General features: G+C 34.0%; 4 protein-coding genes across 4 annotated transcripts; 2 read left to right on the top strand and 2 right to left on the bottom strand.

Annotated features, from left to right (window-relative positions):
- Positions 1-2,919: 2,919 nt before the first annotated feature.
- On the top strand, positions 2,920-7,410 carry HELRODRAFT_65441 (hypothetical protein; the record flags this gene model as incomplete). The annotated part of the gene is made up of 12 exons (XM_009021885.1): positions 2,920-3,024; positions 3,093-3,182; positions 3,278-3,402; positions 3,487-3,592; positions 3,654-3,764; positions 3,867-4,015; positions 4,961-5,527; positions 5,604-5,761; positions 5,859-5,937; positions 6,063-6,216; positions 6,438-6,645; positions 7,229-7,410. Coding segments are annotated over 12 exons (2,034 nt in total), but the record flags the coding sequence as incomplete, so codon positions are not given.
- A 2,147-nt stretch (positions 7,411-9,557) lies between these two features.
- Positions 9,558-12,801, top strand: HELRODRAFT_106865 (hypothetical protein). The gene is given in 8 exon segments (XM_009021884.1): positions 9,558-9,867; positions 9,888-10,093; positions 10,197-10,290; positions 10,395-10,533; positions 10,801-11,108; positions 11,128-11,256; positions 11,599-11,640; positions 11,759-12,801. The coding sequence occupies 5 exon segments, from the start codon at positions 9,863-9,865 to the stop codon at positions 11,005-11,007; spliced, it is 651 nt and encodes a 216-aa protein (XP_009020132.1). The 5' UTR covers positions 9,558-9,862; the 3' UTR covers positions 11,008-11,108; positions 11,128-11,256; positions 11,599-11,640; positions 11,759-12,801.
- A 249-nt stretch (positions 12,802-13,050) lies between these two features.
- Positions 13,051-15,646, bottom strand: HELRODRAFT_188829 (hypothetical protein). Its single transcript, XM_009021883.1, has 7 exons — positions 15,368-15,646; positions 15,000-15,066; positions 14,545-14,663; positions 14,329-14,400; positions 14,000-14,116; positions 13,679-13,790; positions 13,051-13,600 (listed from the first exon to the last, which is right to left on the bottom strand). The coding sequence occupies exons 1-7, from the start codon at positions 15,491-15,493 to the stop codon at positions 13,458-13,460; spliced, it is 756 nt and encodes a 251-aa protein (XP_009020131.1). The 5' UTR covers positions 15,494-15,646; the 3' UTR covers positions 13,051-13,457.
- Positions 15,647-17,284: 1,638 nt separating this feature from the next.
- HELRODRAFT_185019 (hypothetical protein) lies at positions 17,285-22,364 on the bottom strand. The gene is made up of 8 exons (XM_009021882.1): positions 22,282-22,364; positions 19,129-19,280; positions 18,868-19,068; positions 18,576-18,650; positions 18,377-18,475; positions 18,076-18,237; positions 17,854-17,937; positions 17,285-17,688 (listed from the first exon to the last, which is right to left on the bottom strand). The coding sequence occupies exons 2-8, from the start codon at positions 19,240-19,242 to the stop codon at positions 17,608-17,610; spliced, it is 816 nt and encodes a 271-aa protein (XP_009020130.1). The 5' UTR covers positions 19,243-19,280; positions 22,282-22,364; the 3' UTR covers positions 17,285-17,607.
- Between the last annotated feature and the right edge of the window lie 1,216 nt (positions 22,365-23,580).

Below are 23,580 nucleotides of genomic sequence, written 5' to 3'. Positions count from 1 at the left end.
GCCAACAAATAATATTATTTAGTTTAACAATGAATATATTAATTTGTCAAAACCAAATACAATTTAAAAAAATTTTATTAGCGCGTAAACAGGTAGAACAATATTGTTCGTGCAAGTATTGACTGTAAACATGCGAGAAAAATGTTAGGGAAAAAAATAAAAGTTACTGATCAGTCGTTAGTTGAGTAATTTTGCATTCCAACTTTAAAGGCGCAAGGCAGTGGATAGCCCATCAACCCGCCCGGTTCTGGCTGTTCTCGCGCTTACCAGCACAATGCACATACATCTACATTATATTCGTCACTGACATCATCTTCACCATCGGTTTAACGTTACAGTTTTCATCATCGTCGTTGTGGTTATAATCAGTTTTCATCATCGTCGTTGTGGTTATAATCTTCATTAACATCACTCACACTTACATGCATACACGCACACACTCACTCATACGCATGCACACATGCAAATATGTACACAGACAGCATGCACATATTGTGAATAATCTTATCACACTCGAAACTTTCTGCCCATCGCACACACGCACACACACGCACACACACACACATAGATTGATGTGACAACGATGATGAAGAAGATGATGATGAATATTAAAAGAATACACACGTGTAGCCTACGTAACTGTTTGTCAGATTTGAAATGTTTTTAATAAATAGCCACAGCTTGCAACTTCACAGCCCAGAATTCAACTTGTCATCACACGTGTTTCCTCCCATTACACATGTGTGTGTTGTAGGTGCGTGTGTGTGTGTGTTTGTGTGTGTGTGTGTGTGTGTGAGTGCTTTTGGATAAGTAACTTCTGTTGAAGGCATTTACATCGGTAGAAATTATTGTTTGTTTATTAGTTGTGCGACAAATTTATCCTCATTTGCGATCAGCGTTCAGCACTTGCTTGCTTGTTGGTTTCTTTGGTTGTTTGCATCGTTACTTTCAAAGAATTTATGAATGAAATTAGAGAAATAATTTTTGCTTAGCAACTGAAATTGTTTAGCCCCTCGCTGTGCCACAATTTGGATCATATCTATGATAACTATTTTTGAATGTAAAGCAAAAGTAATCATTCGAAAAAATAATATATAATAAATTTCTAATTATTGTTGAAATACTATATTTTTGCAACATTATTTCTTCACTATGAATGTAATATCATCATATTAATTCATGCAGTCTAATCTAACAACCCCCCTCCAGAAGGTGATGCCATTGTTGATAAACTCATTTACATGTCTACTCGTTTCATATTGGCAGAGGATGAAAATGTTTTGTGACTTTTTTAATGCTTGTTTATGAGATTATCTTCTGAGTTGGAATGGCACACAAAGTGGTGCGATAATAACGATGATGATGTTGATGATGATGACAAAATTGATGATGATGATAATATTGATTATGATGATGTTGTTGCTGTTGTTGATGATGTTGAAAGATGATAATGTTAGCTGATGTTAGCTGTTCAAAAAAGTTTACATTTTCCATATGGCAAAGACGAGCTCGTTATTTCTTTGTTTATGTTTGCCTGTTTGTGCTATGTTTGATTGAACGACTGAGTCCTAGTTCTTAGATCTGGGGTTTGTTATTTAATTGCTAATTTTTACGCGAGTTTGAATGTTGTATTGCTAATGTCTGCGTGTGTTTGAACAGCGTCAGTTATCATTAAGTCATCCAGTTATAGGCTGCCAGCCTGCCCGCAATTTCTGCTCCTCAATGGAACTTCTTATTAAATTTTTCAGGCAATAAATTTGCCTGCCCCTGCCAGCGTGCATGTTGTGTGCATCGTCTTCTTCTCTTTTTATTATTGTTATTATTATCCTCATCATCTTTGTCGTCGGGTGTTTCGAAATTGCTCAACAAAATGCAAATGATAAGTTGGGCCGGAGAGAATTATCGCGCAATATCCTGTAGCTCGCGCTAAAATATTCCAGGAAGGCCGCTCTTACATTTTTAATGTTTGCATTATTTTTGAATAAATTTGATCGGCCTGTTATAAAGTTCAGCTATTTATTTTTAGATGTACATAAAAATGTTGAGCCGGCGTCCATTTAGTGATGGAAGATTGCATTTGTTTGATGGATGGACGGACGGCGTATTGAAGCGACCTGTGAAATCGCATTGCCACGCCTCACTCGCCGCAGATACGCATCATCTATTTCTAAATTCAACTTGATTTTGATTAATTATTTGAGAAATAAAAAACCTACTTCTATGTTTTGCGATTATATTTCCTGTAAATATAGAGAACGTAATTTACATTTATAATACATCCTGCATTTTTGTCATCCACGCCTCTGCATTGTTTTTGAGATGACTTATATTTATCGGAGGAGTTCGTGGAAGTGTAACAGGTTACTAGGACGTGCAAAAGTGAATTAGACCGCTGTGAATTTTTCATTAGTGAGTTAAAATATTGATGATTTTAATAATGATGATAAAAAAGTAGGATAATAATGATGATAATGGTGACGACCAAGATAAAAATGAGGACGGTAAAAATAATTGTAAAGACGACAAGAAAACATTTGCAAATTTGCAATATTTGAACATAGATAATTTAGACAAGATATTGTAAACATCATGACATAAGCCGTAAATAAACAATTTCACATATAGGTAAACATCGGCAATATATTTTATCTGCCATTTCTTCTTTTTAAAACGTTTTTTTAAATTAAATATTCGATGATCGGGTCATCAACTTGATTTGATTTATAAGCATGTCAGTCGAGTTGATCTTTAAAGAGGAACAAGTGAGTGTCACATAATATTTCTATTTCTTAACTTCTCAGGAACTCTCCTTAACTTATTTATATATATCTAGGTTCTTATAATGTTTATTTATCTCATTTTTTAAAAAAAGCTTTAAATTTCTAGACCATAAAAAAGTTCAAAGATGAAATCATTAATAAATCGGGCAATGAAAAAAAAATTACGAGCAGAGAAGCTCTTAAATATTTGGTGGCGAGGAAGTTTGATTTCGATAAGGCCGTGGACTTATACTTTGCTTATGAGGTGTTTTTATTGAATATTTGGATAATTTTTAAATAAAACTTTAATGTTTATAACACTTTTTCTATCAGAAAGTGAAATTAAGAGAGGGACTATTAAACGTAGACGTTAAAGACGAAAAATTCTTAGAAGAACTCGATTCTGGAAAGTTTACCGTGCTGGTTTGTTTATGCAAAAATTCTATTTAGTCACTAAAAAATTATTCGAACGTCATTTCATTATTAAGCCACATTGAATTATTTAAAAACTTCTGCAGCCTGGTAGAGATGCTAACGGGTCAGCTATCGTGTTGTACACTGTCAAACTTCATGATCCCGATCAGTCCGTCAAATCAAATTTCATCAGAGGATTTTTATTCCAGTTAGATATAGCGCTAAAAAAGTACTGGAAAATTAAGTTTTACAAATATTTTTACAAGCAAAAATGCTCTATTATAATTATTCAATAATACATTTATTTTGAAAGCTTTGAGACCCAAATGAATGGAATAGTTTTGGTGTTCAATACCATCAAATCAAAGTATCATCATTTTGATTTTGAGCTTTGTAAAAGAATGATCTATATTCTGAAAGTATGTTTACGATAAAATCATTTATTTATGTGAACTTTTAGCTAAATATTTATTAAATTAGAATAGCTATCCAGCTAAACTAAAAAAGATAATAATAATTGAACCGCCGAAGTGGTTTGAAATGGTGCACCAGGTACTACTAAAAATGATCGGCGTTAAAATGCAAAACAGAGTGAGTTCAGTTCAATTTTTCTTTTTTCACTCTTTTTATTTTATAACAATATATTTAATTTTTTTTAAATTATGTTGATTGAATTTTATAATTACTTTCAAGATTTTTGTTGTAACTTTATCGCAACTAACAAACCACATCCCTGTGAGCTCATTGCCGAAAGAATTAGGTGGCAACTTAAGCCACAAGCATTCAAAATGGATTGCAGATTGCATCAATTCTTTCAGGCAGACCGTTGTTTCTAACGCTGAGTTGCCTCTTCAAGCTTCTTCTAAGAAAGCTGCCGACGTTAATAAAATTGATCTCGTGAAAGAAAGTGATGACGAAATTAAGGGATTGAAATCAACAAAGAAAAACGCTCTTGGAGTGCCAGCGGAAATGACTGACAGAGATCAAGTTATGTTGAAAGAAACGCTTATAACAACATTATTAGCCGGAGATAGTCAACCTGAAATACCAATTCAAATGCCCAGCATCATGATGATACCGAATCAACAAAGTTATGGTGACTTTTTGAAAAAAAGAAAAAAATCAAAAAAATTTATTCTCGTAGCCAACGATGATATAGATGATTCAGATTTCAAATTATTGCGTTCTCAATCTTCAAGATCGATTGCCACTTCGACCGTCCAATCTGAAGGATCTTCATCAAAAAATGTTCAGTTGGAAAAGTTTGACGATTTCATTTGTCAGGGAAAATCAAGAAGTTCAACAAAGCCGACAGCCATGCTGTCCGTAATGTCGTCCTCAAGCTTTGTTCAACCTGTCAAAAAACAGCAAGTTTTTACAAAAGTTAAATTCATGCCTGTTGTAACAGCGAAAGGTGTAATCAAACCGCCAAATGAACCCCCAACTAAGTCACCAAAAAAGCTTAAAAAAGAAAAAATTAAGGAAAAAGTTTTAAAAGCTTTAGATATTGACAACAAAAAAGTTTCTAAAGTTAGCGAACGTGAACTGAAATCTAAACGTCAATCACCAAAAACTAAAAAGGAAAAGGAAAACGTCAAAAAATGCCACGAGCTTTCCAAAAAAAATTCAACAACGATGCATCAGCCAAATGTAAAAAAATTGGAAGCTAACCAATTTAAACCGTCTCATTTATTAAAAAATCAATTAAATAAAAAGGATGACTTTAAAAATGATAAAAAAGAATCACAATTAAGTGCCAAATCTAAAGAACTTAGAAGTTTGAAAAGTTTAACATCTTCATCAGCAAATTTGCAACTGCAATTACTGCAATTGCAAAAAATGGGGACAGACGTGAAAAATGATATGAAAAGCAAAAATTCCAACCTTTCAGCAGCTGCAAATAAGCTTTCCGATTTAAAGAGGAGAGAAAATGACATGAGAAAAGAAATAATAAAACATTACGATGCCTCCAGCTCCACGCATGCAAACCAGCAAAGATCGTCCATTAATATTTTACAACCAGACCCGGCAAAACAAGAACTCGAACAACTTGAAAGACTGATAAAACGATACGAAGACCTGAAGCGGCAGCAAACGAGTCCTTCTCTCACGACAAGAAATGAATCGAACATTCAATCTTTAAATTATCAAATGCTGCTGCACAAATGGGGAATGTTGCTTTCGTTGGACGCGCAAAGAAAAGTGCCTTCTATTCAAAAATCCTGTCAAGGAAAAATGACCATCAGTCAACTGGTCAAGTTCTGCATTCTAGTAGGCCCAAGAGGTCTCACAAAACAATACAAGCAAATGAAGCACAGTCTTGATGTGAGCAATTTCACGTTTGAGGCTTTTAAGTAAGTCAATGTATAAATTCCATTCATATTCAATTTTATTTCTGTTCATATATTTTTTGTCATTTTTTTTCGTTAGAGCGGCTGAAAATCAATGCAAAAATCGTTATCGTGAAGTGCCTTGTATAGATGCAACGAGAGTGAAGTTGTCAACGTGGAATGGGGAGTGTAATGATTACATTCACGCCAACTTCATTGACGGTTGTCACGTTAGCAGATACTACATAGCGACGCAGGGTCGGAACCATTTTATTTTGCACTTTCATTCAATTTCAATTAAGTTGGGTCACATAGCTCTAATGATGAATTGACTGTCTATCTGAATGAATGGCAGGTCCCTTGCCGAACACATGCGTCGATTTTTGGAGAATGGTTTGGGATTATCACATACTTGTCATCGTCATGCTCACTAAGTCTAATACATTTTATTAAGTTTTTTACGAAGTATAACATTGTTGTTTAAATTAATTTTAATTGTAAATGATAATCCAGTCTATTTTAATGGTGACAAGTGACAATAATATTTTGCCTCAAACAGCCAAATGGAATCGACAAAAATTAAATGCCATCAATACTGGCCGAACTTCGACAAGGAGAGCATGCAGTATGCATCAATAAGAGTGAGCAACGTGAGGACAGATCGATCGAAACCGAATTACGTGGCATCGACGCTCGCCCTCACAAACATGAAGGTTTCTTCAATTCCTAGTATATAAGAAAGCTCTGAATGATGTCACGTTTAAATGGTAACATTGATAAGCAGCAAAATCGATACGGAAATAATTTTTGCTATTGCAGGTCTTGCATTAAAAGTTAGACCGAAAATTGAAAATAAACTAAACAGTTTTTAAAATGCACAATTAATAGTTTTCGAAGTTTCACACAACATTAAAATGCGCTCAACTGCCGGCAGACGAACATAGAGCGTCGTGTGACTCACCTGCACTTCAACAAATGGCCGGACAGTCGCGTGCCGCAGTCAACTGACAACCTCCTCCAGTTCATCTTCGCCGTCAGGCAAGAGCAGAGAGATCGAATCAAACATTTGGCCGAAAATTTTCCTGATTGCCCAACTGCTCCCCCACTACTTATTCACTGCAGTGCTGGTATTGGAAGGGCAGGTATCATCATCAGCATCGTCCTCATCCATCGTTATCATCATCACCGTCGTTGCTTTTTGTTGTTCTATTACCACATGGTTGTTTGTTAGCCAGCATCCAGCTGTACGGAGTGTTTGTGTTTTTAAGTCAAATGCTTGTTCATGTCTGTTTGCGTATTCTTATTCTTATTATTCTTATTATTCTTATTATTCTTATTATTATTAACACCCAAATACCGTTTTTCATGAATAAGAGCTGCATAATTTTTCAAAAGCACCATCATATAACAAAAATTAATGATGCAGTCACAAGAGCCGATTTAATAGCAGCAAATAAATCATTGAAGTACATGCATATATTTATATATGCATGCCAGCACGAATTCACGTGTATGCATGAATGTCCCTATATATATATATATATATATATATATATATATATATGTATGTATGTATATGTATGTATATATATATATACTTGTTTGTGTGCGTGTGCGAATGCTTATTTATTTATTTATGCATGCATTTTTGAATGTAATTATGTAAGATGCATGATGTAATGCACACACACACACAAGTCTGATGGTGTGCCACGTCCACTGCAGGGACCTTCATGGCCATTGACATCAGCATCGACAAATTGCTTGACAACACGTGCCACCTCGTTGACATTCTGGAGACTGTTCAATGCATCCGTCAGCAGCGCTTCAAAAGTGTTCAGTCGCACAATCAGTACATCTTCATCCACAAGGTCCTCATCGAGTACGCTCTCTACTCCAACAGGCTTGACGTCAACTCTCCACTCATGAAAGAGTACAAAGAAAAGTTTCTCGACAGACAACTGATCGAAGCGGCGGCAGTAGAAGCGGTTGCCAGAGCGGTTGTAGTTGGTGTTGAGCAGATGAAGAATGCTGACGTGAATGCGTACCACGCTGCTGTCAATAACATTGATGCTAGTAACAGCGGGGTGGTCAGCGGGGTGGTCGGCGGTGCTAACAGCGGTGGAGGCGGAGGAATCATTTTGATGGCTGCCGCTGAAAACGACAGCAGCATAGCGAGTGGATACGAAAGCAGAACGAGTGCAGTTGATAACATCGGCAACAAATCAACCGCCGTTGATGGCTCTTTCAAAGTGGGGAGTGCTTATTTATCAGGAACGTTTGGAAGCAGTGTGGTACTGGCTGGTAGTCAAGTCGAAGTGGTCAGTGGTAATGCTGTCATTGGCGCCATGAAAAATGCCGGCAGTGGTAGCGTTGTTGCCACTGCCGGCAGCAGTGCTCTGAGTTATGGCGACGCAAATAATGCTGCTGCTGTTTTGAGAATCGTGCGAGTGTGAAAATGAGGGGAGCACAATTTTTGTTGCAGTAACTAATCCAGTTGCCATTGCAGGGAGAACATTTAAATGGCAGCTGAGAGTGATTGAAATATTGTAACCGCTGTTGATTTGTTTGTTGTTCTTCGCTTTGACTGGCTGCAATATTCGTTCGTTCGTTCGTTCGTTTGTTTTCATGTCTTTGATGTCAAATGTTTGAAAACGTTGAAAGTAAAGTAACAAGTGTTTAATAAATAAGAATTTGAATTTAATAACTGTTGAACAGCACAACGAATGATAAACGAGATAGTAATAAAAAGAATAAACAAACAAATATAAAGTTAATTTTTACATTTAAATCTCACTTTAATACATTAAAATAAATGATTGCATTTTAATAATTCATGTTGAAGATTGGATTAAATAAATTACAAGTAGCAATAATCTACGTTCATCCAATGAAATTAACTCTTTTTATAACATGACCGTGTTAAAGATGTAATCGTCGTTTAGTTTCGGAGTCATATCCTCGTGTGAGCATCAATATTGCTAACAACAAAACTGCTGGCACCACCACCAGCAGCAGCAGTAGTAGCGGCGGCATACTCTTCCAAATTGAATCTGTTTTAAATAACGACCAATCGTCTAAAAATTTGACATTGATGCACATGATGGCAGTTTGAACGTGAAGTGTATTTTACGTACAACCTTTGTCTGTTTGCGTGTGAAACATGTACAGTGAGTCTTCTGGATGTTTTATGTTATGTTGCGCTGTGATGTGAGGATGTGACTCAACACAGGCGAGTGTGTATGTGTGCAATTCTGTTTCTATGAATGCATGCATACTTAAACGTGTGTGTGCCTTACCAAAAACAGAAATCGTATGTCATAATCATCATCATCATTATCACAATTATTATCATTATTATTATCCTATCCTAGTCGTTAAGTCGTTGTTATGGTAACGATGAAGTTGAGATAGTGAAGATGATGATGATGATGAAGATGAGTTGATGATGATGACGGTGGCGATGCACATGTAAACACACCTGTTAGATGGCTGAAATTATTACGAACGATTTGCCAGTAGCTGCTTTAAATATTATAATTTTATTATCATCATCACCACAGCTTTTAAACATCTGCTTCTTAGGCTCATTTTATTCATTTCGTACACGCAACTACAATTAATACAATATTTAAGGATAGCGACAACAACATAAACGTCATCAATAGCAACAACAACAAAAACAACAACATCAACAACGTCATCAACAACAACATCAACAACGTCATCAATAGCGACAGCAACAACAACATAGCATTACGGTTCATTATATTTTTGGTCAAGTTTTTATATTTTAGTGACTGCTTTTTGTTAATGTGCTTCATTTTGCTGTCTCCGTCAAACAGGTTGATTTTAATTCTCATAAAAATTTTTTATTTATTTTGATCTAATAAAGCCTTTGTGTTTGGCAAAGAAAACTTAACTCAAGTTAGTGAATGAATGAATGAATGAATTGATGAATGAATGGATGGATGGATGAAGACGAGTGTCATCAAAAACGTGGGCCATAATCACACAAATATTATTTCTTTCTATGACAAAATTAATCACAAAAAATGTACACGAGACACACACACACGTACACACACACACACACGCTCACAAACAAACACACATGCATCAGCAGTAAACAACATGTACGGCCATAGTAGCATACATCCATTCGTCCAACACATACATCCAACCACAAATGAATTTGTATGCAAGTTTGTCCCTTGTAAAATTCTCATCGTCTGTTTTATCTTTACAATCATCATCATCGCCGGCTCTGTAGTCATCATTTATGCAACAACAATGGCGTATGAGTGGGCTGGCAGCGTGCGGTGACCACTGACCAGTTGTGCAGCCAGCATTAACAAAATGAAAAACGGCGTTAAGAACGACAGCCACAACAACAAGACATCATCATCGTCATCATCATCATTATTTTCACTCTCATTAGGATGACTTCCGGTTGGAGCCGGGTCCGCGAGAGATGGGACAAGATGATGCAACAACTTGATGAAAAATTGCACCAAAAAAATTCATTCAATGACCAGCTGACTAAAATTGAAGAAAAAACTCACATTCCAAGATTGAGATTTGTTCAGGGTTCATTTAATTGATTAATTGATTGACTGACCGACCGACTGACCGACTGACCGACAGGCCGACCGACTGACAGAGTGATTGTTATATTATAAAAACATGATAGCAACTCTGCTAATGATCTTCGTGCTAGTAACTTTCTGCATGGGCTCTGAAATAATCAGTCACTGCGTTGGATTCCTCTATCCTGCTTATGCATCGTTAGCGTGTGTGGTGTGGTTTGTGTATGTGTGCGTGTGTTTTGTGTATGTGTGCGTGTGTGTGGGCATCACATAGATAAATAAATTGCAAAAAACTTTGATAGCATAAAAGCGATTGAGAGTTTGAACAAAGATGACGACACGAGGTGGCTAACTTATTGGGTCGTCTACGGATTTTTCGTATTCTCTGAAAGTCTGACGGACATATTCCTCTTCTGGTTTCCATTTTACTGGACGACAAAGGTCACTTAATCATTTTCCAGATCATTAATTTTTATCACAAATTTTACTAATTTCCAGTTCACCAAAGTATTTAATCTCAGTGGACAATTCGCATTTTTTCAATCAAAAACCGTCGACGTTTCAATTTATGTCAAGTGTATTTAATTGACCCATGCATTGGCCATTAATTTTAAAACAATTTACTACAATGTAAACCACACACGCACACAAACAAACAAACACGTACAAAAACAGACACCTAAAAAACAAACAAATAAACATACACAGTGCATCTTTTTGATATGGTGCATGTTACCCATAAGAAGCAACGGCTCCGACTTCATATACAACTTCCTCATCAGACCTCTCTTCCTTAAACATGAGAAACAAATTGATGATGCAATCAACCAAGCACAATCCAACGCCAAGCAATACATTGGGAAAGGTTTTAAATCAATCAATCATTCATTCATTCATCATTTGTCCAGTTGGTGAATGAATGAAACAATTAAAATTTAGAGTCACTTTTTAGTTTCAAGAACATCTTAACATCAACTTGCGAATTAAATTTTAATGATTTATTGGACGTGTTATTGTGATCCTTGCTGCTGCAACACTTCTACTTCTACTTCTACTACTTCTACTACTACCGCTATCAATAATAATAATAACAATAACGTTTGATGAGATAATATAACCCACTTGCAGTTTCGAATGTTCTAGATGAAAATTTCGCCACAGCAAGTTGGTTTTTTTTATTTATCTATTCAAGCCAATAAACATCAACGTACGTACATACAACCACACACACTTATATATATATATATATATTATAAATAAATATATACATATGCATACATACACCCATCTAGATATGCATTCATAAACAAATTGATAGGTTGAACAAAATAAAATGAACTTGTTATTAAACTGCCGTGGGAAGATGACGCCTGATGTTTGGTACTGAAATATACAATGATTCCAGTGTGATTTATGGCCTCTTTCAATGCCATTCATTGAATTTCTAAAAAGAAAAGACTTTTCATATGTCGCATTTGAATCTTAATTAATTATTTATTCACTCAGAGCAGGGTTATCAAGCACTTCGAGGCAGGAACAACTACTACGGTAAAGTGTTTTCGCTAATTTTTCATAAAAAATTAAATAGCTAATAATTATGCCGTCCATTTTCACAAACATAAAAATGAAGCACGACATTAAAGAACCAACACTCACTGCTACACAGATCCTCCGAACGAAGAAGAATATCCAGATCGTACGCCTCCTCCTTTTCCATCAAAACTCGATGAGCTGAAGAACAAATATGGGTCAGACAACATCAAATATGGGTCAGACAACATCAAATATGGGTCAGACAACATGCGAGTAGGCTCTCCCGAGAGATCGTTAAGCAACAGCAGGTCTAAATTATTTGCTGACCGGCCCGTCAATCGATCACCCGATAGAACTATGAACTCTTCAGTGGACGAACGAACTTCTTTAAGAGATAGATCCGGGATGGAGAGGGGATCGTCATCTGATAGATCCGGGATGGAGAAAGATTCGTATCATAGCGAGAAGGATTCTTATTCAAATTCTCCTGTTAGATCGACTGCCAGGCAGAACTCTAGAAACTTTTCGAACGGAAGTGAGGTCAACTATAGCAGAAACAATGGTGGAAGATTTTAAATAACATAACGGTGGACAATGCGAATTTTTATAAATTTATATTTTATTAAACCTATCTCATCCCATTTACATATCATTCCTTTTAAACACATTAATTTCTGCAAATTTATTTTTGAAGCCAGCGGTAAACTTTCTTGGTTTTGCTTAGTTTTTACATTTTAAACGGTGATTCAGTTATTAAAATTGTTGGTAGAAGCGTTAAAAAAGTTGACAAATATTCGACGTTATTAAACGGTAGCAGTGCATACACATCGCTCTGAAGGCCACCCACCGACCCACCTTACCTACCCACCTTACCTACACACCCACCCACCTTACCTACCCACCCACCTACCTGCATCTGTTTGCACGACAGCAGCCCATCAATCCAGCATTTGCCTACCTACCTCGCACAAATTCCATTCACTGAAACCACACGAAACAGCGTAGGAAATGGTGCGGCCGACATTCGCAGTCGGCAAGTGTCAGTTACAACTTCATAACAAACTCCAAAGAGGTTCGCCTTATTTGAACAGGTTGAAAAAATGAACTGATTGTATTTACAGTTTTTTATTCAAAAATTTTCGTTTCACCTAAAAAATTATTCAATCATTCAACAAAGACGTTGATGATTAAGGATAGAAATGAATGGATAAATATAAGAATGAACGAATGAGCGAATGAATGAATGAACATGTGATCCACAAATTACCAAATTGCCAATGAAACCAGCTTCTTATCGAAACGACTCTCTCTGCATTGGACATACATACAAATAGCACAGGGTACGTATGAAATGTTAATAACAAACGTGATGATAGCTATCGTAACAAATATAATAATAATAATAACAATAACATTAATAATAATAATAACCAGTCTGAAGTAATATTAACATTCCGCAACAAACTTTAATGTAGCTAAATAAACTGTAAAAGAATATAGCCTGTAAAAACAAAACTAACAATAATAATCATAATAATAATTACAATAAAAGTAGCAATCATAACATCAACGCCAATTATTAAATTATCATTATTAACATTCAATAAGTTAATAAATCATAATGCACATCAGCGCCACGACTGATGACGTTGATGAGGACCACGGCGATGACAGCCGAACGATGACTGCAATCTACTAAATAATAAACTTTTTCAAACGAGCTGTTAGAGTTACACAGACAACAATAATTACACAAAACAAAACAATGCATAATAATATTGAACAGAAATAATTCTAATGAACAATAATAATGAAGAATAATGAATGATGTATCAGCTAGCAGGGAGGTGCAGATTCCTCTTCAATATGGACCTGACATCGGAGACGAACCTTAAAGCATCCAACACCGGAAGTATGTTTAGTAGTGCTGTATCTCGAGGGTCCTGGAACCATGATTGTATCGGCACGGCATTGTCTGTCATCATTCAGTTTTCATCATCATTTTATGTGATTCCTATACTAAAGTTATACAATATGAATAAAATAATTATACCTGGGAAGGATTTGTAAGCTCCAGGCGAATTATCCATGATAAAAACACTAGTGAGGTCGTTGTTCACTACCAACAAATCTTTTGTGTAACTAACATATTCCAACTGACAGTGCTGCATATGTGTGTGCATGTGAACGCGTGTGTGTGCTCTTTACGCTCACATGTGTAAGCGTGTGCATACATTCAAATGCAATGAAAAAAAATATGACGACGAAACATTAACAAAGACAAATTTAATGACTATTTCTAAAATAAACTTTTTGATGATGATAAAAAAATGTAATGTATGTCATCATGTGAACACAGGATCATGTGACCAACCTGCCTAAAGAACCTCCTCTTAAGGATGCCCCTGTTCTTGTCCAACTTGTCAGCCACGGCCGAACCATATATCTCCATACTGGCTGTGAAGACAACCAGGTCATACCACTGACTCACCTTAACATATCAGCATTTAATGCAATCCAAATAACTCATTATTATCATTTAATATTATCACAAATCATCATTAATTTTACTAAGTAAAAAGTTGATCGCTAGCTGTTCAACAAAAATAATTAGGTGCAAGTGAATTGACAAGTTATGTATAATGAATAAAAAAACTTAGGCAGAGAAATAAGAATTGTGAGAAAAAACAAAATGGAACTAACGACATCAAGAAAAAAATCAACGTGGGGTCGTTTGTGCACAAAGAACCTGACAGGGTGCCTGTCGATGACGACCTGCATTAACAACCATTGAGACTAATTGATAAGATTTAACTAATCTATTACTATATTTCAATTTCACAACTTATGAACATTTCATTTAAATGAAAATTGTAAAATTTCAATAAAACCAGTATTTAGTATGTTCTGATAAGTTACCTTAAGAATGAAATCGGGTGGAGTGCCAGGTTTGACTGTTGGCCTCAATATACCATCGTGGTGAGAATGTATTAACGTTTCATCCAAATCTAACACCAAAGTTTTTCTTTTTACTCGATCTAGTGGGTTATTTTAAGTTTGAAATCATTTTCATAATAAAAAAATGTGAACATTATCACTACTTCAGAGTTTGATATACAGTAGCAAGGGTTTATTTAGATAAAGAATACTCAAAAAACTTGACCTTTCAGTAAGTTTTTAGAAAAAAATAGACAAAAGGTAATAAATGCAGCACACGAATTGATCACATATCTCACACTATTCCACTCTCATCATTATATTACAACAATGTTAAATAGTATTATCATTATTGAGAGACATTGAAAAACAAATAAAGTCAAAAAATAAATTATTAACTTAAAGAAAGTTTGTGAAAAAAGAAAGAAGTAAAGTACTTAATCTGTTTCTGTGTATGTAGGAGACAGGCATAAGTGGGTACTTGACTGTTTGATGCTGAATGACCTACCAATTTATTTATTGTTATATTTTAATTATATTATATTCATAATGAAATATAAATTGTAATAATATTAACGTTATTAGTATTAACCTTTTTTTAATTATTAAATTATGATTTATTTTATGAAGATTTCATGTTCATGTCCTACTAATAGTTGTTGAATTAAAATTAATATTAGTTTAAAATTTTAAATAATATTAATTTTAAATTAAATTAATTAACATGTACATTGTATGCATAGCAGTGCTGTCCTGATAACTGCACTTGGATGAAAAATGAAAAAAAATCTGACAAAGTTAGTACCGTTCTCATCTGCCTGCGTACGCAGTAGCATATGAAACTCCAAACTCGGTAGGCGATAACGACAAAAGTATGCAAGCCCATGTTGTTGGTCGGATGGTGGCAGAGTAGCTGACACCCGCGAAACATATAAGCCAATAAATTAACGAAAATTTTATTTTTTGACTTTTGACCATCAAATTTAAGTGTTTTTTTACTTTTTACAAAACTTTATGTCAGTGGATTCCTATTTCTGATGTTGTTTTTTTTAGCACGGCCCGATGGTCGCCATTAAAACCCAAAGACACAAAACATGAGTGGTAACATATAAATGGAGTTGATATAACAGCTCAATCTATCAATCAATCAATCATCTTGTAAAGCGCTATTATCGCGATGTTCAACAATGCTGTTCAGTGAATTTTGCGAACAGATGGGTTTTTAAAAAATGGAGTAGTCAGAAAAGGAGATGCAGATTTAGCAATTTTAACACGAGTTAAGAAAAAGTGAGAACAAATAGACGATACACTAATGCGCAAATTTTAAAAATTATTCCATTTTTTATAGGCATATATTTTTTAGACTTTTGTTTATCAAAAAGAACAAGATATAGAAATATGAGGGATAAGGGTACGAGCAGCAGTGTTAAAAGCTTTACCTATAGGATAGGATAGAGTGTTGGATTAGGAATACCATATTAAAGCGAGTTACGATAATCAATCCCGGATAAGACTAAAGAAGTAACAAGGAGAGTAGGATCGTCAATAAAAGACAAAAGATTTTAATCTACGTAGAACTGGAGAACCTTTAAATTTGAAGTAAAAATCATCGTGCAAACTGCGAACATCCCTATAAACTCGACAATTTTTCTGCTTCATCATACCAAATTTATTTGGCTCCACTTTCTGCTTCAATTTTAAATGTCCACTGACAGATTTTGAGTTAGTAAATTTAATATTGCTTCAAATAAGAAAAGGTTTTGAATGAAAAAGCAACATCTATTTAAAAATACTTACATAAGTCTCAACATTATAATGGGATGAAACAACAGAATGTGCCTGAAACTTTATACAAGCACAATCAATCAATCAATCAATCAATCAATCAATCAATCAATCAATCAATCAATCAATCAATCAATCAATCAATCAATCAATCAATCAATCAATCAATCAATCAATCAATCAATCAATCAAGAAGATCAACATAAAATGCATATTACATTGAGGCAACTTGCTTAAAATAAGGAATACAACTTTGTCTAACATATGTATACATACAACAACAACAACAACACACGTTTAGACGACATTTTCCCCGAGATCGGGGGTTGCCGAACATATGTATACATATATATTATATATATATATATATATATATATATATAAGTGTGTGTATGTATACATATATATATATGTATATATATGTGTGTGTGTGTGTGTAAAAAACTCATCAATATTACCTGAGAATATGCACAAAGTCTGCATAGGTTGCAGATGGTAATCAACAAACAGTGAGTAGAGTAAACTCAATATAGGAATAAAAATAACAACCGCAAGAAATACGAACGTAATATATTAAATTGAAATAAAACTGAGCAGCGAAATAATAACACAACATTAGATTAGCAGATAAAGAACGAGAGTTCATATTAATAAACACAAATCGAAAAACATATCAAAAAACTGTTGTTGGTAGAAGCTAACATTTTGAAATGAGCAGAGAGCAGTCTTACATGCTCACAAAAGTGTTGATTGGAAAAGAAGAGATCAATGTGTAAAAACTTAAACCAAGGTAATATCATAAGATAGAGCGAGAATATAAAGCAAAACAATTGCATTACAAGTATAGGCTGGTTGTTTGTGAGAATGTGTGTACATAGATAGAGCATCGTTGTTATTTGACATTTTAAAAAACTACATAGAACATTTAAAATGGTTCAACACTTGTCTGAGGAGTTTTATTTATTAGCCTTTATATTTATTAGTTTATTTATTTATTAATATAAAGGCAAGCACACAAACACAAATAAGTTAAATGCAATGAATTAAAAGGCATAAAACATAGACATAAAAACACGAAGAACCACAAATAATTCCAGACTTTTTCAATCAAATAATGTTTAAAAAATCATCTCAAAAATGACTTTAAATAGGACATTGAATGCTTCAAATATAGAAGATAGTGACTACAGTTTGGTGTTGAACACTTGCCTGCAACTTCAGAAAGAATTTAGTTTGATATCGAACATCCACTTATATCTTTCACTCCCAGTATTGGTTCTCTCTTGTTTTCCATTTCCTCAATTTCTTAGCAAGGCAACATGACACAACGATACCAAAGATCTGAAATGTTACATTATCAATTCTCCAACGTTAGCCCGACTAACCAACTGACTGATAACAGCATCGACAATTATGCTACAATAGTAATGAAATTTATTTGAACGAAAATAAATTAAAAAGATTTTGATAATAAAATATTGAAATGAAAGTTAAAAAGGAAGAAACCTGCAAACAGCACAATCCTAACCCCACCCCACCAATCAAAATCAACTGCTCGTTTATCAAGCCTTCAAACGATTTCATGCAGCCCTATTTTTTATGTGAGAAACAACGTGAATGAGCACCACCAACAGTTAGTTAGTTATCAACATAGACGAAATTAATTTATTTTCAATGACCAGGAAAAAGCAGCAGTTGGCCAACATTAATGACACAAAGGTCGGATACCTTCATGTGAATGTCAGGTTGATGGGCGTTGGCGCAGCCAGCAACTTCCTGGGACTTGCAGCAAGATATGGGAACTGATGCATTGTAAGGATTGTGCTCAACTGACATGTACCATTCACTCGATAGCCAGTCTTTGTAGGATGTAGAACCACAACATTGGTGCTATGGCGCAAGAATGAATGCATGAATGAATGAATGAATGAATAAATGAACGAATGAATGGATGAAGGGTCGAATGAAAATGTAATTTCATCATCATCGTAGTAATTACAATCAAATCATCATCATCATCACTACCAACATTAATTTGCAGATGATCCAGAGACTGCTGTACAGATGGTACATTGTGGTACTGATACAAGATGGAGTTGCTCAGCTTCACTGAGAGGTGACTCTTCAACTTCAATTGAATTTTTCATTAAAGCATCATCATCACCATCCACATAATCATCATCATTATCACTGTCGTCATATCCATCATCGTCATCGTACAAACTGACCAGAGCTTCATAAAGGTAAGCCACAACTCCAGCACATGTCTCCAGTAACAAGACAACCAACAACAACACTGAGTACTGTGTGAGGAAATGTTCATTCATTCATTCATTAGCTCATTCATTCATTCATTCATTTCCCAATCAATAAATTATATCAATTCCTTCATTTTTCCATTTAATCCATTGGTGCTCAATTGTTATTCGCCATTCATTCCCTCATCAGTTGAATAATTTATATGTTCTTTTGCGCTACAGACCGACCGACAGACAGACACACAGACAGAGAGAGACAGACCAGAATGATGCAAGTTCGGTTCTTCTGGCAGACGGCACAGCACCCAACCACGAAGACAACCATGATGATCAGACCACCCGTCCCGATCAGCAGATAAATGGAAGCCATGTAGAAATCAAAGTGGCCACCGATAATCGACGTGTAGTGATGTGTTAGGAAGAATGCATATAAACCGACTGCCAGCACGCCCAACCCTGACACCTAGGCAACGAATGTTAAATTATAAACAATAAATTTAATTCCATGAAAAAACGAACAGACCATGAGCAGGCAGTTATAGACATGAATGAGATGCCTAAGGAAGGCTACCCCACAACACTTGTTTTCTATTGGTCGATGGTTTGCCTGGGAGAGGGGCTTGTTAGGTAGCATCATTTCAACTCAGTTATGGATTTGGTAGATGTTAATATGAACTGCAGCAGTGGCGGTAATGATTAAGAAGGACAGTTCATATAAATGATATTACACCTAATTATTATCTATCTATGTCCAATTTACTTATCACTCTTCTTTAGTTATAATCTCTCATTCTTTACTACAATAAGTTAGAAATGTTGATGTATGTATCGAGAGAGAGAGAGAGAGAGAGAGAAAGAGAGAGAGAGAGAGAGAGAGAGAGAGAATGTGATGAAAAGGAAGGAACAGATATAAAATTCAATTCAGAATATTATAAATACGATGCTCATGTATATGTTTGGGCTTGAGGTAGATGGTGTTGAAGATGATGGTGTTGAAGACGATGGTGATGAAGATGATGATGTTGAAGATGATGATGTTGAAAACGATGGTGATGAAGACGATGGTGATGAAGATGATGATGTTGAAGACGATGATGTTGAAGATGATGATGTTGAAGACGATGGTGTTGAAGATGATGATACCGTTGTTGTTGATTATTTATACAGGAAGAGGCAGCTGACCCTGAAATACAAAGGTGCAAAATTTTGCAAACTCGTATGTGCAAATGCAACCAAAAATTTAAATTTAAATGTAATCACAAACTTAAATTGAAAATTTGAGTTGCATGTTTACAAATACAAACATCGTCATCAACAATCGCCATCATCATCATCCTCATCATCATCACTTGAGTGAAGCTAACAAAAGAAATCAAGTTGTTAATTCAATGATAAATGACCATCCTTATAATTGAATCATCATCATCATGTGCTTTGTCTCATCATCATCATCATCACCACTGTTATCATTATCACCCCTACAACCATTATCATTACAATTATCATCATCACCACCAGCCTCATCTTTTAAAGATCATCATCAGGGACTTTACTCACCCAACAAAAATATCGCTAACATCTCTTCAAATAAACATACTAAACACACACACACACGCGCGCACATTTTACGTGCCTGTAAGAGAAAGGTAGTACAGTTACATCATAACCAACAATTACTATTACTACTCCTACAACTGCAACTTACTGCAAATGCTAAAACTACAATACTAATACTACCAGTAAAAGTAAAACCACAGGTTATTGTGCTACTAGTAATTCAACACACACGCACGCACACACAGCAACAACAAACCGCACAAGAGTACAGCTCACACATTTTTGCAAGACATGCAAAGAAATTCAAAGGGTAAAAAAACTTATGAGTCAGCATGGATCCACAACAACTCTCGTCCTTATCATCATCATCGTTAGCATCATCATCATCATTGTCAGTATCATCGCCATCATCAGCTACAATTTCATCACTTATTTATTTATCAGCATTATCATGTCCATATCATTATCTATTTAAATCTTCCAGCTTGCAAACATAAACACACAAACCACAAAAGCTTACAACTGCAATTATAACCATTTAAACTATGTCATACTCACACATATGTAGGTATATAAATTATCTCTCTCAAGATAAAAATGAAAGCTATGTCCTCATCTATTCAACAACAATCCCTGAGGGATGATTTTAAATTCAATAAATAACATTAGCCAGAACTCATCATACATGCACACATACTAACACACACACACACACATATACACAAACTCACACACACACACATACGTTCATGAGTAGAAATATATAGTAATAGATTATCCTGTTTGTATACAGGGTTATGAGTTATTTCATACTTTAACATGTTGCTATATGTCACTATATCAATAGCTATATACCATTATATTATATTATGTATGTATATTTGTAGTATATAAGAAAGAGAGAAAGAGAGAAAGAGTGAGAGAGAGGAGAGGATGTATAATTTTATTGTTACACAAACAAGTAAAAGACTTAAAAAGTTATAAAAATTTAAATGAAATGCAGTCCTCATCACAAAAAGAAAAAATAGAGAGTAAATAACATCTGTAAAAAACCAAGTCAGCTTCTGTATATCTATATTTATTATATATATATATATATATATATATATATATATATCTGTCAATTTATATATTTATTTATCTATCTATTTATTTATTTACTTAAAAAACATAATTATTTGACTTATAATCATGTAAAAAGTTATTTAAGATACATACATACTACAAAAATAGACTAAACAACTGATTACCCTTTCACCAAGTCAACTATTATTATTCATTGCAATAATATAATATAATAATAAAGCTATTCAATTATAGTAAAAGAATGAGTGAGTGAAGATTACAGAATTAAAATCTATGCATCTATGATCAACCTTCATCTCATTACCTTGGACAGTGTTCATTTTACAACTCTAATAATTGTATTATTAATTATAGACTCATAAATAAAGCCATACAAAACATCAATTCTATGCCTTATACTATTAAGTCTTCATAAAATAAAAATAGATGAAAGACAAAGCCAATTTTTAAAAAAATACAAGCAAGAGCTCAAGTCTTTTTTTTTAGATATATATGACATACATATTATTATTAAGACATATTTGATTTTAGTCAATTAACTTATAATTTCAAACATTTATAATTTTTTCAATAAATAAACTAATAAAAAATTAAAGACATATAATAAAGTATTAAAAATAAATAAATCAAATAAATAGATAGATAGAATAACTAATTTTATTAAGCATTAAGTTAAGATTCTTAATTTAAAAGGCTAACTAACTACTAAGCTAAGGTTATTAAAAACCAAAAATTCCACAAAAGATTCAGATTCAGTTTCAACTGAGGTTGTTACTCTTTGAAAAATTTTTGATATTTTGATACATTATTAATTATTTTGATAGAAAAAATTACAAAATCTCATTTTATATTTTTATAACAACTATATATAATAATATACTACTATTATATATAGTCATTCATAATAATAATTAATAATAGACTATACTATATTGATTTATAAATTTTATATTCACTGACTATTGATTGATAGAGCAACAATCCATTTAAAAATTAAAAAATCTAAAATAAAACATAAATACAAAAAACTGACTTGCTTATAAACTTTTCACACAAAATATTTGGTAAATTAGTGAACAAGACGCTATTCGACGGCCAGCGACGACTACTAATAACTAATCCGACAGTTTCGATAATACAAGTAGAGTATATAACATAATAAAGAATTGGACGGGAACAAGCATAGAATCATCAATGATTTTACGAATTCTTAAAGAGATTTCAATTTTATTCTTTGCACGCATCACATGCATGCAACACGAAGACGTAAATCTGCTTCAATTCTTATATACATCCATCCTACATGCACTTATACACATACTCACGTGTATAATTAGAAAAATATACAAGGCTTTATATACACACGCACGCAAACACTTATTAACGTATGACATTTATTAGCTGTTCAAACTCCATAAGAACGGCTCGTTCGACTTTTATAGATATGATAGATCTGAGAATCATACAATACAAATAAGGCATAACAGAGTCTTGTGTTTAAATCTCACCACCATTCTTTTGCGGCTCAATCCACCGGTCAGTTTTCACAGTCCATCCCAACTACGCACACTCACATTCAACTACTCAACACCTCGTGTCTAATACTTAATTAAATTGTCGTGCCTTGTCGAGAGCGTCACTCAGAGGTGGCCTGTCAATCCATACAAAACCTTTCCCTACAGAGAAAAATTAATTGAACGGCCGTCATCTGATGTGCAGAACAAAATGAATATAGGCGCAAATACCTAATTTAGAAATAATTTTATTTCATTCCATTTCTGCACGTTATTTAGAAATATAACTCAAACATTAAAACATCTTACAAAAAGTCATTTTAAGTTATTACATTCAAATAAATATAAGCGATTCAAATTCGTAAAATAGAATGCTTGATTAAATTGTCAACATCATATATTCATCACAGAGCAGACAAAAAATGACTAGACAATGATTAGTTGCTGAAAAAAGCATAACAAAGAGATTAATTGATAAAAGCTACACAATTTATCTAAATAAGAAACGATGATGTACACCAGAGTAAAGAACGTACATAAAATAAATAAATAGCATAAATTAAGAAATTAATTAATTAAAATAATAGATGAATTGAACTTGAAGATGATCTTGAACAATATCATGAGTCTAGCAACTTGGAATTACAGACCATCACCATTCACCTCTTCATCATAATCTTTCTCTGCGTCATTATCATCATCCTTTCAGCTTCAGTTTGTTAAGTTCATCTTGCAGTTGCTGAATCTTTATTGATTTTTCAGCATCATTTTGTATAGCTTCCTGTGTTAAAATTTCAAGAATAAAATCATTAGAAGTA

This window comes from Helobdella robusta (assembly GCF_000326865.2).
Source record: "Helobdella robusta unplaced genomic scaffold HELROscaffold_3, whole genome shotgun sequence".
NCBI classification, from domain to species: Eukaryota; Metazoa; Annelida; class Clitellata; order Rhynchobdellida; family Glossiphoniidae; genus Helobdella; species Helobdella robusta.
Note: the sequence above shows the minus strand (reverse complement) of the source record. Positions and strands in the feature narration are given on the sequence as shown.

Excerpts from the sequence above, each read along its gene's own strand:
- HELRODRAFT_106865 (XM_009021884.1), top strand. Across the intron at positions 10,291-10,394 it reads CTCTATCCTGCTTATGCATC|CATAAAAGCGATTGAGAGTT; the intron begins GTTAGCGTGTGT and ends AAACTTTGATAG. Across the intron at positions 10,534-10,800 it reads CATTTTACTGGACGACAAAG|TGCATCTTTTTGATATGGTG; the intron begins GTCACTTAATCA and ends AAACATACACAG.
- HELRODRAFT_188829 (XM_009021883.1), bottom strand. The coding sequence starts at position 15,493 with ATGTTTCGCGGGTGTCAGCTACTCTGCCACCATCCGACCAACAACATG. Across the intron at positions 14,401-14,544 it reads CACCCGATTTCATTCTTAAG|GTCGTCATCGACAGGCACCC; the intron begins GTAACTTATCAG and ends TTGTTAATGCAG. Across the intron at positions 13,791-13,999 it reads AGAGGAGGTTCTTTAGGCAG|CACTGTCAGTTGGAATATGT; the intron begins GTTGGTCACATG and ends ACACATATGCAG.
- HELRODRAFT_185019 (XM_009021882.1), bottom strand. The coding sequence starts at position 19,242 with ATGATGCTACCTAACAAGCCCCTCTCCCAGGCAAACCATCGACCAATA. Across the intron at positions 18,651-18,867 it reads ACCGAACTTGCATCATTCTG|TACTCAGTGTTGTTGTTGGT; the intron begins GTCTGTCTCTCT and ends TTCCTCACACAG. Across the intron at positions 17,938-18,075 it reads AACCTGACATTCACATGAAG|GGCTGCATGAAATCGTTTGA; the intron begins GTATCCGACCTT and ends CATAAAAAATAG.